Source organism: Globicephala melas, chromosome 14 (assembly GCF_963455315.2).
Source record: "Globicephala melas chromosome 14, mGloMel1.2, whole genome shotgun sequence".
Taxonomy (NCBI): domain Eukaryota; kingdom Metazoa; phylum Chordata; class Mammalia; order Artiodactyla; family Delphinidae; genus Globicephala; species Globicephala melas.
The window spans coordinates 87,214,686-87,229,006 of NC_083327.1; the positions used below are offsets into that span (position 1 = coordinate 87,214,686).

The 14,321-nt window shown below is 49.8% G+C and overlaps 1 protein-coding gene across 3 annotated transcripts in view; it reads left to right on the plus strand.

Moving 5' to 3' along the window:
- SMOC2 (SPARC related modular calcium binding 2) overlaps nucleotides 1–14,321 on the plus strand; it is a 153,077-nt gene that overhangs the window by 24,681 nt on the left and 114,075 nt on the right. Inside the window, exon 1 of one of the 3 annotated variants that reach the window (XM_060283372.1) lies at nucleotides 677–706. The exons of the other annotated variants lie outside the window; for them this stretch is intronic. Within the exon in view, the coding sequence (XP_060139355.1) occupies nucleotides 692–706 (15 nt within the window). The 5' untranslated portion in view covers nucleotides 677–691. Of the gene's footprint in view, nucleotides 1–676; nucleotides 707–14,321 lie in introns of those variants that run through there. 3 annotated transcript variants of the gene reach the window in all.

Consider the following 14,321-nt stretch of genomic DNA (forward strand, 5'->3'; position numbering starts at 1 on the left):
CGAATATCACGACAAAGTGAGGCACATATAGAAGTGATGTTTACCCTACACTGTAGCCTATTAAGTGTGAAGTAGTACATCTAAAAAGGCAACATGTTCACTCTCATGAAAATACTTTATTGCTAAAAAAATACGAACCATCGTCTGAGCCTTCAGGGAGTTGCAGTAGCAGCATCAACGATCACTGATCACAGAAACACAACAAATATGATGCTGACGACAAAGTTTGAAATATTTCGAGAATTACCAAACTGACGCAGAGACACAAAGTGAGAAAATGTTGTTGGAAGAATGGCGCTGATAGCCTTTCCTGATGCAGGGTTTCCTCAAACCCTCAATTTATCAAAATTGCGGCATCCACACGGCACAGTAAACCACAGTCTGCCTGTACCGACCAGAGGGGTGAGGTGCAGGCAGGAGAGAGGGGGGGGTGGGCTTGGAGAGGGTGGGGGCAAAGGGGTCGGGGCGTTGGTCCCTCCAGGCATGTAGAGGTCATCCATGGTGGAGCTGGGGCCCTTGACCAGGTGGACAGGTGGGAGGAGGGGAGGTTTGGGACAGGGTGACCTTGAGGTGTCAGGATGTGATGACTGCTGTCTGCTGAGTGACCGTGCCCATTGACCCTTCACAGGTTTGGTGTCCTTAAACCTCCTGCCAGTGCCCTGGAGAAGGGATTGTTGTTTCAGTTTTATGGATGCAAGACACACAGGTGGGAAGTCCAGGAATTTAAGTATTTCTGATCCAAACTGTTTTATTTTGTTTTTAGCTGTCCTAAACTGTGCAGAGGGCAGCTGGAAGTACATGAGAGTCTTGACTACATTTCAGAATCGGGGGAGTCAACACAGACACGGTGGTGATAGTCACGGTGGAAATTTGTTTTCGATCCCCGGTTTTCGTTATATGTGATCAGTCACTCATTAGACGAGAAAGTGACATCTAAGCTTGTCCGAGGGGCATAGAACACGTTTTCTGTGTCTTGTTAGGTGTTTGGGGTATTTACTTTCTGCTATTGTTTTTCATAATTCATTCTTTTTTCTTTCTTTACTATTGACGTGTCTATTTGGGTGATGGGCATATAGTTATACATTTTCAGTAGGTTTTAAGTGTTTTATAAGTTAAAAATAAAATACATAAAACGTAATTTTTTAAAACGTAGCTCAGGTCCACTATAGAAATTTGAAAATAAAAGAGCACATGAGCAAAGTACCAGTTTCCTGTAATACTGTTGCCTAGAAATTAAACAGTGATACAACTTTGCAGTACTGACATTTTGCAATCTTTCCTCTAGGCTGTGTGTGTGTGTGTGTGTGTGTGTGTGCGCGCGTGTGTGCTGGATATGGTATATATGTATATGTGTGTGTGTATGTAAACGTGGGATCGTGTTCTACATTTCCATTTTAAATAATTTTGTTTAAAAATATGTTCTACCTCTTTTATATGATTTTTAATGGATTAACACATTTCTGTTGTATGGATTTAGAGTAACTTGTTTATCCAAACCTCTATCGTTGAATATTTCATGTCCTTCCGATTTATTTTGCTATTAAAATAGTATTGCAGTGAGCAGTGCTGTGCATGCATAGTTCTGTGCTCTTCTGGTGTTTTGCATCACATATACTTTGGATGTGGGATTCCTGGGCTTCAGGATTGTAAAGGTCTCTAATACAGAGCGTAGAACTAGCCAGGGTTTCTGTGAGATGGAACGTTTGGCACCGATGGGCCGGACCGAAGCAAAGCACTCCTGAAAGTTCGGAATCAGCAGCTTGATTTCCCTCGGTTTTGATCTAAGAATCTATGTTCATTATAGACTTCTGTTTGCAATAACACTGACGACTCCAGACCTTTAACCAGAGTTGCATTAAATTAGATGCGTGTCGAGTCTCAGTTAAGGTTGGTTCACTTTAAAGGCTCCGGGCTCGGCAGTTTCATTTTCCTGTGATTCTGCACTTTTCGAATCCTCGTGTGGCCTAGGAGCAGATGAGCCCAGATCCTGGAAGGACCGTCTTTCCTGTGGACGCTCCAGCTCCACGGCGGAACGGAATCGCTCGGCTCGATGGCCAGACCTCAAGCACATGTGTGACCGCCTCTGAGATCACCGACCACAGCCCACCCTGCCCTTCCCCCGCCAAGCCTCCAAGTCACTGCTCGTCACCTTTTCAATTTGCGGAGCCTGGAAATGCATACTTTGGGCTTGTCACACGATCCTTATTATTAGACGTGTGCTTAGCTGGACTTCCAGTCATCTGTTTCTCTCCCCTGGAAAGTTTGACCAGTTGGTATTTTTCTAACTTCCTTTTTCTGCTGCGAGAACGGACAAGCACGTTTGGAAGCTTTGGGCTTTCTTCTGGGATACCTCGAGGCCCGAAAGGAGGAAGGTGATGGGACAAGAAGTGATGAAGAGTGGTTTTGCATATTGTCTGTGAGTCCTGGCTGTTTGAGGTTGGGTGGCAGCTGGTGGAAGTGTGTGTGTGTGTGAAGGTGTTGGGAGGGAACTCGGGGAAGGTACTTTCCTGTGTTGTTCTAAAGACTTATCTCCAAATATACTTGCCTTTTTGGGATCTACTCCCAATGAAACCCAGAACACACACCAGAGCTACCTGACAGTCTCCAGCATTGCATGTTCTGCAACGCGCCCCACCCCAGGTGGACCTTCTCAGGACGCAGTGACCATGTGTTACTGCTCCAGCTTCTCCCATTTTCTCCCCAGAATAACTGAGCACGTGGGAACGCGTGAGTCTTTGCTGAGTGGATCTCAGGCCTGCCGTGCCTCTGATGGCCTGTAAGACCTGCGAAGCAAAGTGGGGCCCTCGACAGCGGCCGCATGCCCACCCATTGATGGATATTGGGGTGACGTCCAAGAGTCACCCACCACAGTTCCTGGCCTCCGGGGTTCAGGCCAGTTGGGAGCACAGGGACAAGGGTAGAGGCCAGAGCACCAGTTGTACCGATGTGCTGGAGAGATGGGTTGTGTGGGATAAAGGATATTGTAGCTGGGGACGTGACCGTGGCTAGGGTAGCCTGAGTCTGAGTGAGTCCCCAGAGAAGTGCAGGATCTTCCATTGCAGAAGCGGCCAGCATGGCATCGTGACGTGGTGGGAAAGTGGTTTTAAAATGAGTGTTTCTGAAGGAGGGTCGAGGGCCATGTGCTGAATGGGGTCTCCTAGTCCGGTGCTGCGACTGGCAAGGCAGACGGGGAAGGGGGTTCACCTGAGGCAGAGAGCTTTTCCTCGACACCCCGCCCCACTGGAGTTTCAGGTGCTGCCATGTTGAGCGTGTCTCTGTCCATCTGAGCCCAGAGACGGGTGTCAGGAGCATCTGAGGAAGTGCAGTGTCTGGTTTTGAGCAGCCCTGGTTTATAAATGGTGTTGCCGTTAATTTGCAGTTTAAGATACAATACTTGATTTATATTTGCGAGTCCTGGCAATACTATTATGTATAGCTGATCATTTATAGACATATTAAAATGTATTTATCGACTACATTTTAAGACACCTCTCTTCCATAGGGTGAAGAGTCAATAAATTAAAAGTGCTCGTGGTTTCCGTGTATTAGCAATAAAGTTCGAAAGGCAATGCGACTCTTCATCAAATTCAAGAGTACTCCGCATAATAGAATGATTTTCTAATATTCTGAGCGATCCGAAGCCCACACGACTGAACCCCAGAACACGTGGACAGTTGTGGCAAGAGTGAGGAAGCTCCTTCCTGATTATTCTGGGCGGCTCCTGCCTCGGATGTTATCATAACTGACCTTCTTACTTCTTCCTTTCTCTATGTGCCTGTAGTTCTTTCTTTTTCTTTTAAATTGAAGTACAGTTGATTTACAATGTTGTGTTAGTTTTAGGTGTACAGCAAAGTGATTCAGGTATATATATATATATATATATATATATATATATATATACACATACACATACACGTATATCTATTATTATTATTTATTTTTCTTGCGGTACACGGACCTCTCCCTCCTGTGGCCTCTCCCGTTGCGGAGCACAGCCTCCGGACCCGCAGGCTCAGTGGCCACGGCTAACGGGCCCAGCCGCTCCGCGGCATGTGGGATCCTCCCGGACCAGGGCACGAACCCACGTCCCCCGCATCGGCAGGTGGACTGTCAACCACTGCGCCACCAGGGAAGCCCCGTATATCTATTCGTTTTTAGATTCTTTTCCCTGATAGGTTATTACAGAACACTGAGTAGAGTTCCCTGTGCTATACAGTAGGTCCTTGTTGATTATCTGTTTTACGTATGGTAGTGTGTATCTGCTAATCCCAACCTCCTAATTTATCCCCTCCCCTTGATCTCCTTACTTCTTCCTGTGGGTGCTATTGTTTTGGCAGCTCTGGTCCAGCCGTTTCTGGCTCACTCACTGTGGACTGGACTCATCCAATGAGTGAAAGGGTTTCATTCCCAAAGTCCCTGAAACCAACCGAATTGCAGAACTCAAGCATCCGGTGTCTTGATTCTCAACCGCATGGGACAGGATTCATAGATTTTACGCCCCGTCACCTTCTGTTTGTGTTCTGTGTGATGGGAGGCCTGCAGTCCCCCAGTCTCTGTGCCATGGAGCAAAAGAGGGGGAAAAAAAAGACAACTTAAGGAAAAGAACTGCACTGTGTCTTTGCTCCTTATTCAAAGACGAGCAGTGAGCAGTGTCGCTGAGATCACAGTTTGATTGGCATACTGTTAGGCTTAAAGGGCTGTTCTCTATCAAGTTCATCCCCGAGTTGCGCCCGTGGCTTCCTTCCCCAGAGCGGTATTGGCTGCGAGCACATCCAAACCCATCGTGATTCACCATGAATCAGGAACAGCGTTTTGGAGGCTGATCCATGAAAACCTATCTGATTCCCTGTTGAGCTCGTTCAGATTCTATTGTGGTTCTGCACTGTTTTACAAAAACAACAGTCCTGGTTCCAACTCTCTGCCATCCAAATCCACAGCTTGTAACATTTCATTACAGAGTCAAGGTCCAGGGTGAGACCTCAGCCTACACAGAGCTGCCTTTTCCTGGAAAAGAAGCATAAACAAAGGCATTGATTCCACCACCCCGCAGGGTGCGTCCGTGTGTGTAGGGCCTCGTCCAGGGCGGCTCTGTGCCCTGAGGTCCTGGCCAGCTTTGGATGTGGCTGTGACCAGGCCAGGGAGGTGCAGGTACTGGAGAGTGAGTGTTTGTCTTTTTAGTGTTTAGGTCACTCATTCATTCATTCATTCATTTTTGGTTTACCCTTTTTGTACCACATAGGAGCAGATAGAAGGTGGGCAGCTGGGGCTGGGGGCTGAGAAGGTCAGAGGACGCTGCCGGCCAGGGCATGGGGCCCTTAGACAACTCCCTGCCGCTGCTGCCCCCGCCATGTGGGCACGTTCCCCCTGCAGGAGGCATCATGCTTGTGCTGGGCTGTGAGGAGACTGTAGGTGGCATCCGCCTTGTCCCTGAGCAGCATTCTCTGTCCCGGATGCATCCTGTCCCCTCTCCTGGGCACGCCTGCCCTTCTCTCCACCTCAGCTGCTCACTGATTTCTGCCACGCGTAGCAGACTCATTGCCATTTGTCTCTGCCTTTTCCTTTCCTGCCGGTGGAGCAGTCTGAGATCAAGGTGTCTGCAGGGTTCGTTCCTTCGGTGGCCGTGAGGGAGAATCTGACCCAGGTCTCCCTCCGGCTCTGGTGGTTCATTGGCATCTTTGATCTTCTCAGGCCTGTAGGTGTATCACCCCATCTCTGCCTCCATCTTTATATGGCATCTCCCCGTGCTCATGTCTGTGTCCAAATTTCCCCATTTTATAAGGACACCAGTCATACTGGATTAAAGGCTCATTCATCTTCCTTCAGCGTGACTCAATTTAACTTAGCTGATTGCATCTGGAATGACCTTATTTCCAAATAAGGTCGTATCTTGAGGGGATGGGAATTAGCATCTCACATATAAATTTTCCGGGGAACACAATTCAACCTACAGTGTCAGTGGGTTTGAGGTCCACTCTCATTGAGTATAACCTCATCTTAAATTGATTCTATGTGCAAAACCCTTGTTTCCAAACAAGGTCATATTCACAGGTACTAGGGGTTCAGATTGAACATATTTTTGGGGGGGCACCTTTCAATCCACAATAATACCTACACCACGTACTCCCTTCCCTCAGCTTTCAAACTCTCAGCCTTGCCGAGGCGACAGTCTTAGCTTTCTGAATGTTCTTGTAGGGGGAGGAAATAAGGTTCTCAACCAAGTCATCCCAGCCCCTCCCAGTAAAACTCTGTTTTAGAGTAAAAAATATTGGGGGGTGGCGCCGGGAACCAGGAGAGCTTCCTTTGAAGGCCATGGTAACGTGTATAGAGGTAACTGCTGTGGACCAGAAGGAGATGGGCTCCAGGGTGGAGGGTGACCCCTTGCCAGGGCTGATGCCCCGCAGAGAACTTCCTTCATGCCACCTCCTCTACGGTTCATGGGGGGGGCACTCTGGTGAACTTGATGGAACCCGAGAAATCACTCGATGCAAGCCCCCATTTTATAAAAGCTGAAATCAGCTTTGAATTAGGGAGAACTGTCACCTGGGTCACCAGGCACTGGCCCGGGAGCTTTGAGACTGCAGGTCGGTAAGCACGGATGCCAGGCTGTACAGGGCTGGTCCTGCCTCACTTCACCCCACATCCACGGTTCTCAGTGCCATGTGTTGTGGCCACGGCTTCACTGTGACCGTGGCAGCAGGGTCTGGGCTGAGGCTGTATTTGGGATTTGAACTCCCTGCTCAGACTGAGTAGGTGGGACATGGTGGGGAGCCTGCTGCCTCGGCTTGGGCGTGTTCACGGGCCACTTAGAGTGGGGAGCACGCCTTCCCTTACGAAGGGTGACCCTGTGTGATTCTGGGCAGTTGACCTCTGACAACAGGACTTATTTCTGGATCATCGTGTATAATTTACAGTGGGTCGGCCCAATCCATCGCATCTCTTTCTCCTATCAGGCCATCCTTATCGTGTTTCTGCGTAATGCAGGGCTTTTCATCTGAGTCCAGTTGAAGCTGGATGAGTCTGAATTCCAAAGAGGCCAGAGACAGACAATACTGGACAGAAAATTGACTTTATTAAAATCACAAGTGAACTTGTGCACGTGAAGTTATGGATGCCCAGATAATGTAGAAAAGCTATTTCCAGAATGTTTGAAGGGTGGGATGAGAGTAAAGGGCGAGAACTGGGAAAGGATGCTCCTGAGACCCGGACAGGCTGAGAAGGTTCTGGAAGGTGGAGGCTCCTCTGGTTTAGAGTCTTGTGATGAGATCGTCCACAGCACCTGTCTTTCAAAACAAGGTCAGTTAACCCTAAAACACTCACGGACGACTTCCGCCAGAGTCAGGCCGAGCTCCAAGTGACTATCTAAAGATCAACATTATTATTACTAATAACAATAAAATGCTTAATGAAAACTTAAGCCAAAACATTAATTCTGTACTTGCATTAAACTGTCTGCACATAGGAGCTGCAGGAATGTTTTAATCTTATCAGATGGACATAGATGCAGAAGAGCTGTTTGCATTGACTTAATTGTAATTTTATTTTGTTAGGAAATTGAGACACTGCTTTTAACCATTTTAGGGCCGCCCACTCATCCTCCCTCAGTTCTCTTTCTTTGATGAACCTAATTTCCTCACTTTAGAAGCGAGTCTTCTAATTTATTGAATACCTTTTAATTAATCAATCTCTTTGAATTTTAATTAGTTTTGAATTTGCTTCTGGAATTACCAGTGAATTTATTTAAACAAAATAATGTCTCCCCCATTTTTTTACTTGCACGTGAAAAATGACAGGTTGTATTTGAAGAGAACATTTCTTGCAGAGGCAAAAATAAGGAGCCTTCCCTATCTAACCCGAAAAACTCAACTGTACTTAAAATGAAAGCTTCAATCTGCTGTTCAGGGGAGAATACTCTTGGCCTGGAGCCAATCCTCTTAAAGGTACACACACACACACACACACACACACACACACACACACACGCACCCGCATGCGCGTGCGTGCGTGATGTTTATTTTTAATTCACAAGACTTTCATTTTCCCTACTCTGCATCCCCTTTAGTTCACCTTATATTTTAGAGGCAAGAACTCTCAGAGGCGTCAAGGGAGACCCTCATCCCCACGACCAGCAGCGGCGCCAGTGGTCAGGTTCTCCAGCGACTGGCCCATCAAATGCGGTTAATCCGAACCTGGCATGTTCCCCCTTCTGGGTTGTCAAGCCCGTGACACAGGCCACTGATGGGGATGAAACCACATGGCTGAAGTGCAAGCCTGGACATCAGTTACACGTTTCATTGTAACCGCAGTGTGGGATGATGTTACTAAACAGCAAAGTTGGTTTATCTAAATGAACTTCTCTCTTGGTTACGAGGTGACCGTGGTGGCTGTGGGGTCAGTGACACTTTGAGGGATAACATTGTCTCGTAGGACAAAACGTGGACAGTGCGAGAGGCAGCCGTGTGTTCTGGCCTTCCCTCCTCCCTACACGAAACAGTGTCCTAACGGCATCATCTTTCTCTGGTTCAGTGTCGCCACCTGCACAGTGAGGGGAGGTTTCTTGATTTGCTTGTTGAGGGCTTGTTAGTTTCCAATGAGATTATTTAGGAGAAAATTCTCTGTGTTTTGGCATGAAATCTTCCTGAGTCCTTCATAACTTTGCGTGAAGGTAGTTTTGAAGGAAGACTTCACAGATTTGAACAAAGACTAAACCAGTGGGAGATTTGGATGTGCTCAGAGGTGACCTCTTTGAAGGACAACGGGCTTGAACTTTCATCCTTATTGGTACAGATTTGTTACAAATCCAATTCCCTTTACTTCATAATCTTACCTTGTGCAAGAAGTCGTGTAGCTTTGCACAGTGACGGAGGGAAATGTTTGGTGAATGGTGTACAAACTTGAAAGTAAGTGACAGGTTTCCAGAACCAAAGGAAAAGTCCTGTTCAGAAAATGGCACTCAAAATATGAAGGCCAAGGTATCTGTCGCATGGACCCCGTTATGATAAGATTTGGTCCTGTATTAGTGTTACAATTTAAACTGATAATAGTTTGATATGTTAATATCAAATTTCCAGGTATATTAAATCCTGGCTCATTAAAATTAGCTTTAGATGAGCAAGTTGCCAATGTGGATATAATTTATTTTCAAAAAAATATGTAAATCCTAGTTTCCTTTTTCTGGTTAAACGGCAGCTAAGGAAATCTATTCCAACCGGCCCTTTCATCAGACGTGTCTTCTGGTTTTAAGCTGTCTTTGTGCTGCTGCTGTTTCCGCTGGTTCTTGCCCCCCGTGTTTTCTGACGAGAACTCCTGAAGGAATTGGATCCTGTGCAGTAGCCCCTTTCTGGAATTTTGCATGTCAACAGCATGTGGACTCAGTAACTTCAGAGTATTAGGAGTGTGCAATCATTCTCATGCCTTTGGAACAATCCTAAATTAAAGTTTTGTTTCTGTTTCCATTATAAACCTCATTGTTTTCTTGGTTTGAGTTTATTCCAGTCATGTTGGTTGAAATCTTGGCGAGTTTGTTCAATAGTTATACCAGATGTTATTAAGAGTAGCTTTTCCACTTAAGCGTTCTGAGTGAATTTATTCTTTGTGAAACGGTCAACTCCGGGGTCTGGAACCGGGCAGCTGGACAGCAGGGAGTAAGGCACCAGGGTAATCCTGTCTCTCGTTCTAATTAGGAGATTTTAGGGGTACAGAGTGCTAATTCACTTAGAAATACATAAAAATAGTGGGTCTCTTCATTTCTTCCCTCTACTCTTTTTCTGAATTGAACACCTAGAGAACATTTCTCTGGATTTTCCTTGAAGCACTTTGCAAGGGTCAGAGAACCCATCTGAATCCTGTTGGTCAGTGAACACGTCCTCACTGTCAGAAAGGTGGGAAAACCTTATGAGTACACCGGAGATTAGCAGTGCCTCTGCCGTGTTCTGCTCAGAGCTCAGCAGATCTTCCCGGGGAAGACATAAATGGACAAATGTAGCTTCCTGACACTGATGTTCGGTGATTCTTTCCCCCAAAGGCGGTGGAGCTCCAGGCTGGAGCAGCCCTTCCCGGGACAGAGCCAGCAGGGGTGGAGGAGAGGGGTCAGCCCCGCCAGAATGGGGGCACTGGTTCCGGGACCCCCAAATCAGCAGCCGGCGTGTGTGTGTGTGTGAGCCGGGCCTGCGTGTGTGACACAGGCTCCCGTCAGGCAGGGAGGGATTTCTGTTGCTCTGAATGGACCCCGGAATCCAGGATGCTGCAGTGAAGGGAAGGACCAGCGCTGCCCCCTGTTTTCCTGGCCCCTCTTTCTGCAGGTTCCCGTCCCTGGAAGGGAGCCCACGGCTGCGACCTTGGCTGCAGTGACCTCGGGGAAGCAGCCAGGCCCTTTTCTCTGTCTGGCATCTGCTGGTGGCCTCGCCCTTCCGGGCTGTCTTCACCTGACCCTAGGCGCATGGCTGGGGTCCCTCCCAGGGCTCTGAGTTCTCCTCTGAAAACCGCCCGTTTGTCATCCTGTCTCCTGGGAACGTTTAATTCTCTGGAAAGCATGGGATGCTTTGAGCACCTCGTGGAGAGCGGTGCAGACATTTGTGATGGGCTAAGGTGGCCGTCGGGAACACCAGTTTGGAAAAGGCCGAGGGTCCTCCTGGGACAGAGGGTGGTCTCTTCCCCCTTGATCCCCGACCTCACCCCGGCGTCCCCGCACCCATTATTCATGGCAGGGGTCAGCCTCCCCGAGGACAGGGCCCCTCTCACGTCACCCTTCCCCTCCCCCTGCCCCCTCCGTCACCCCCTCCCCAGTTTGGGCTTTTCCTGGGCAATAATTTGTCCCCCCAGGGGGAGGGGAGCTCAGGCCTGTGTGAGGGTCACACATCCCCACCCCCCGACTGCCGGCCCGCCCCTCCCCACCGCTCTTTACCACCATCTTCTTGTACCTCTCAGGTCCCTCAAAATCCTCTCTCTTCCCTCCAAGTTTCTCCTCCTCCTGTCCTTATTTATCTTTCCTCTCTAATTAAAGGTGTGAATTCCAGGATGACTTTTTCAAAAAAACGATTCTTTTCTCAGCATTTTGTATTTGCCTCATTAATACTGTAGCCTGGAATGCATATTGACTTGTCTTTCTGCCACTGGTCACTTAAAAATTGGGGTTTAGGAAGTGAACTACCCTTCCTCACTGCTTCCAGAGCAGCGTCTAAGAGCCGCCGGTGATGACAGGCGTGTGCTCACACTGCCCGGCGCCGGGCTCCAGGGGGTGCTGAGAGCGTGCACGCAGCCAGTGCGGCCTAGCAGCTGCATTTTAAATTCCTTTTCACTTGAATTAATTTCAGGGCAAGCAGCTGTGTGTGACTGGCGGTCTCCGCGTGGACGGTGCCCCACGTTCCAAGGTTCGGGTTGAACTGAACGTAGGGCAAGTTGTGAGCTACCTGACGCTGGACTTCAAGTCCTACCAGCGAAATACCTTGTGTCTGGGTGACGCACACAGATGAGGGTGAGAGCTGTCCCCCCCGCGTTAGCACCTGGGAGAGGGCGATGCAGACACCCGCCGAGGGCGTCGGGTGATGGACCCCAGGAGCGCCGGCAGCCCGTTCCTGCCAGTCTCCGAGACTGTGCTCGTGCACTTCAGTGACGATGACAGCTTTGAGCAGTGATGTACCAGCATCGGGAGATGCAGATGGTCCGTTTCAGAAACCTGGGAAGAGAATTCCCCTTGAAGGCCCCATGCCTTGGCTATCTCCTAACATAAACAGGGCCTCTTAAAAATGTGAAGAATCTGTTGTAACGTGTAAACCGAGGTGATGGGGGAATAGGCCATTTTCCACTTGTGCAGATGCTGACGTGAACCACCCGCAGGCCCGGAGGGGGTGGAAACCTGCGAAAGAGACGAGAGGGCAGAAGGGGGCGTGCCCACGGCACCCCTCCAGCCCCTCTTCCGTGCGCCTTTCCAAGGCTGCTTTTCAGAACTGGGTCCTGTGCGTGGGTGCAGGTTGAAGCCTTTGGAGCGGGTGCCCTGGGGCAGGAAGACACAGCCCTGACCCCCGGGTCGTGTTCACAGCCGTGCATGACTGGAGTGAACAGCAGGGACCTGGGCCCGAAGCCCTGGACTTGGTTTTAGTTTGTCCTGGACGAGCTGGGTGACCTCCACGGCGAGCCTCCAGCTCTTCTTTGGTCAAATGAGGCAGCGGGGCTGGTGTCCTCTGGGACCCTCCGTGTCTTTATCGGTGCCCTGACGACACTCCATGCTAAAGGGGCATCCTCTGCCCTTGCCCCCAGGGCGTGTGGACCAAAGGCACCCGGCTCTTATCTCCACAGAGAAAGGGAGTCAGACTTCCTGCCATGGGTTTCTTTCTCCTTGGGGCTGTGGCTGTGTGGACGGATGGAGGGGCACATGGGGGAGGGAGAGTCTTCTCTGTGCCTCCTCGTTCCCTGGGGACCCCTCTCTGCCTGGCCCAGCACGGAGCGTGCACGTCCCTCAGTGCTGGACGGTGAGGTAGTCCAGCCTCCAGATACAGAGGGCTCTCAGGGCTCATTCCCTTCTGCTCCTTCACTCAGCAGACCCTTGTTAGGAACCTGCTTTGTGCTTGGACCCGTGGGGAAACCCTGCAGGAACCAGACCAGTGACCGTCCTGATTCTCATGACCCCGGTCTGCAGCTAAACATCCTTGCTTTCGACACCGTGCTTGGGTATACGTTTCACCCCAGAAAGGGCAAGATCACGAACACAGGAAGAAAGATGAGGTTGGGGTGTGGTTAAGGATGCAGACGATGTTTCGGATGCTGTGCAGGTCTCATCAGAGCTTGGATGTAGACTTGGAACTGAACTCTGCCTGGTCTCTGTTGGGAGATCAGAGGCCCCTGGCCTTATGCGATGTGTTCATTCTCACTTTTAAAGTGTAGAAATGGCGTGAGCGCGCTGGAGACTGGGTGGCGCGTCCCGGTTCCTCGCCCAGGGAGCAGTTTCTCTCTACCTGCTTGGCCAGCAGACGAGACCGTCTCACTGCGACATTTTCACCTGTTGTTTCCAGCGGAGTTTGTCCTTCTGGTTCCCGCTTTACTCCTTTCGTTCTGTCCTCAGTGGCAACGGTTCCACCCTGTAGCTCATCGTCTCCTGAGGTTTGGCTGAGAAGCCAACTATCTGGTGTCCCTGCTTTCGGATGAATTGCCCCTGCTTTGCAGGTCTCTTTAATATTCTCTAACATGTACTTTAGTGTAATTTGCTCTAAATGCTTTGAAATGAGAAGGAGCCTTAAAAAAGACACCCTGGCTGAATGCCTTTGGAAACGTCACCTCATCAAGGAGCGCGTTGATCTTCCAAGGGAAGGATAGCAGGGAGGGGCTGGGGACCGCGCGCGGTGCGTTTCACTGCTCCAGAGACGGGGAGGCTGTCAGGGGATTTATGAGCGACGTGTCGCGACAGAACACAAAGGATTGGCCACGTCCGGACACACGGAGGCGCCAGCTCTGCGTCTCTCTCCCTGTCATCCGGCCACGTGTCAGCGATGCCACCTGCAGGCCCCTCTCCAAGGGCTGGTGCGCAGAGCACGGTAGGGCCCCGTACTCTGTCCGTGTGCACAGATGTACCAGGCACCGTATCTGGGGTGGAGACTAGCGACCCTGGGGCTGACCCCCAGCCGACGGTGACGTGGCCAACTGCAGTGTGTAGAGTGGAGGCTTTGGAAAATGGAGTCAGACACGAGCTTAATACTTATTTTCCTGGTTGATTTACGCTTTTGTTTTTAGACACAGACAGGGCGTCTGTATGATCTCTGTGTACTTCAGCCCGGGGGTGTTTGAAACAGACCTTAGAGCGGCGCCCGCGCAGGGGGTGGCGATGGGGGACGGGCCTTTCAGGTGGTAGGCCAGGTGTGTCCCTCCCAACACACTTAGAGTGAGAATGCCAGGGTTTCGATGTCTGTCCTGAAGTTTCAGTGTCTGTCGTGGCCTCTGCTGTTTACTAGTCCCGAATCCCTACACCTGTTAGTTCAAACATCTTCTTTTCCCTGCCACGTGCCCTGGTAACTCCATAGCGGTCCCACCTGGTCATGTTATGACAGCTCCTCAGACAATGAACATTTATTGAGCACCGACTGTAGACCAGACGCGGTGATGGGGCGCGAGGCCTCGTGGATGAGCACACGCCGTCTCTACCCTGAAGGGGTTGTGGTCCCAGGTGCTCTAACGCGGTCGGTCGAGGGGCCACTGTAATGTTCTCCCATATCCCAATGTGCGTTGTCTCACAGAGCTGTAGCCTGAGAAAGACATGGAGCTGTTAAACATCCATTTTGCGTATTCCCTGGTTCTTTTGGGGGTCCTGGGTGAGAACGGGCACTTAATTGTAGGTA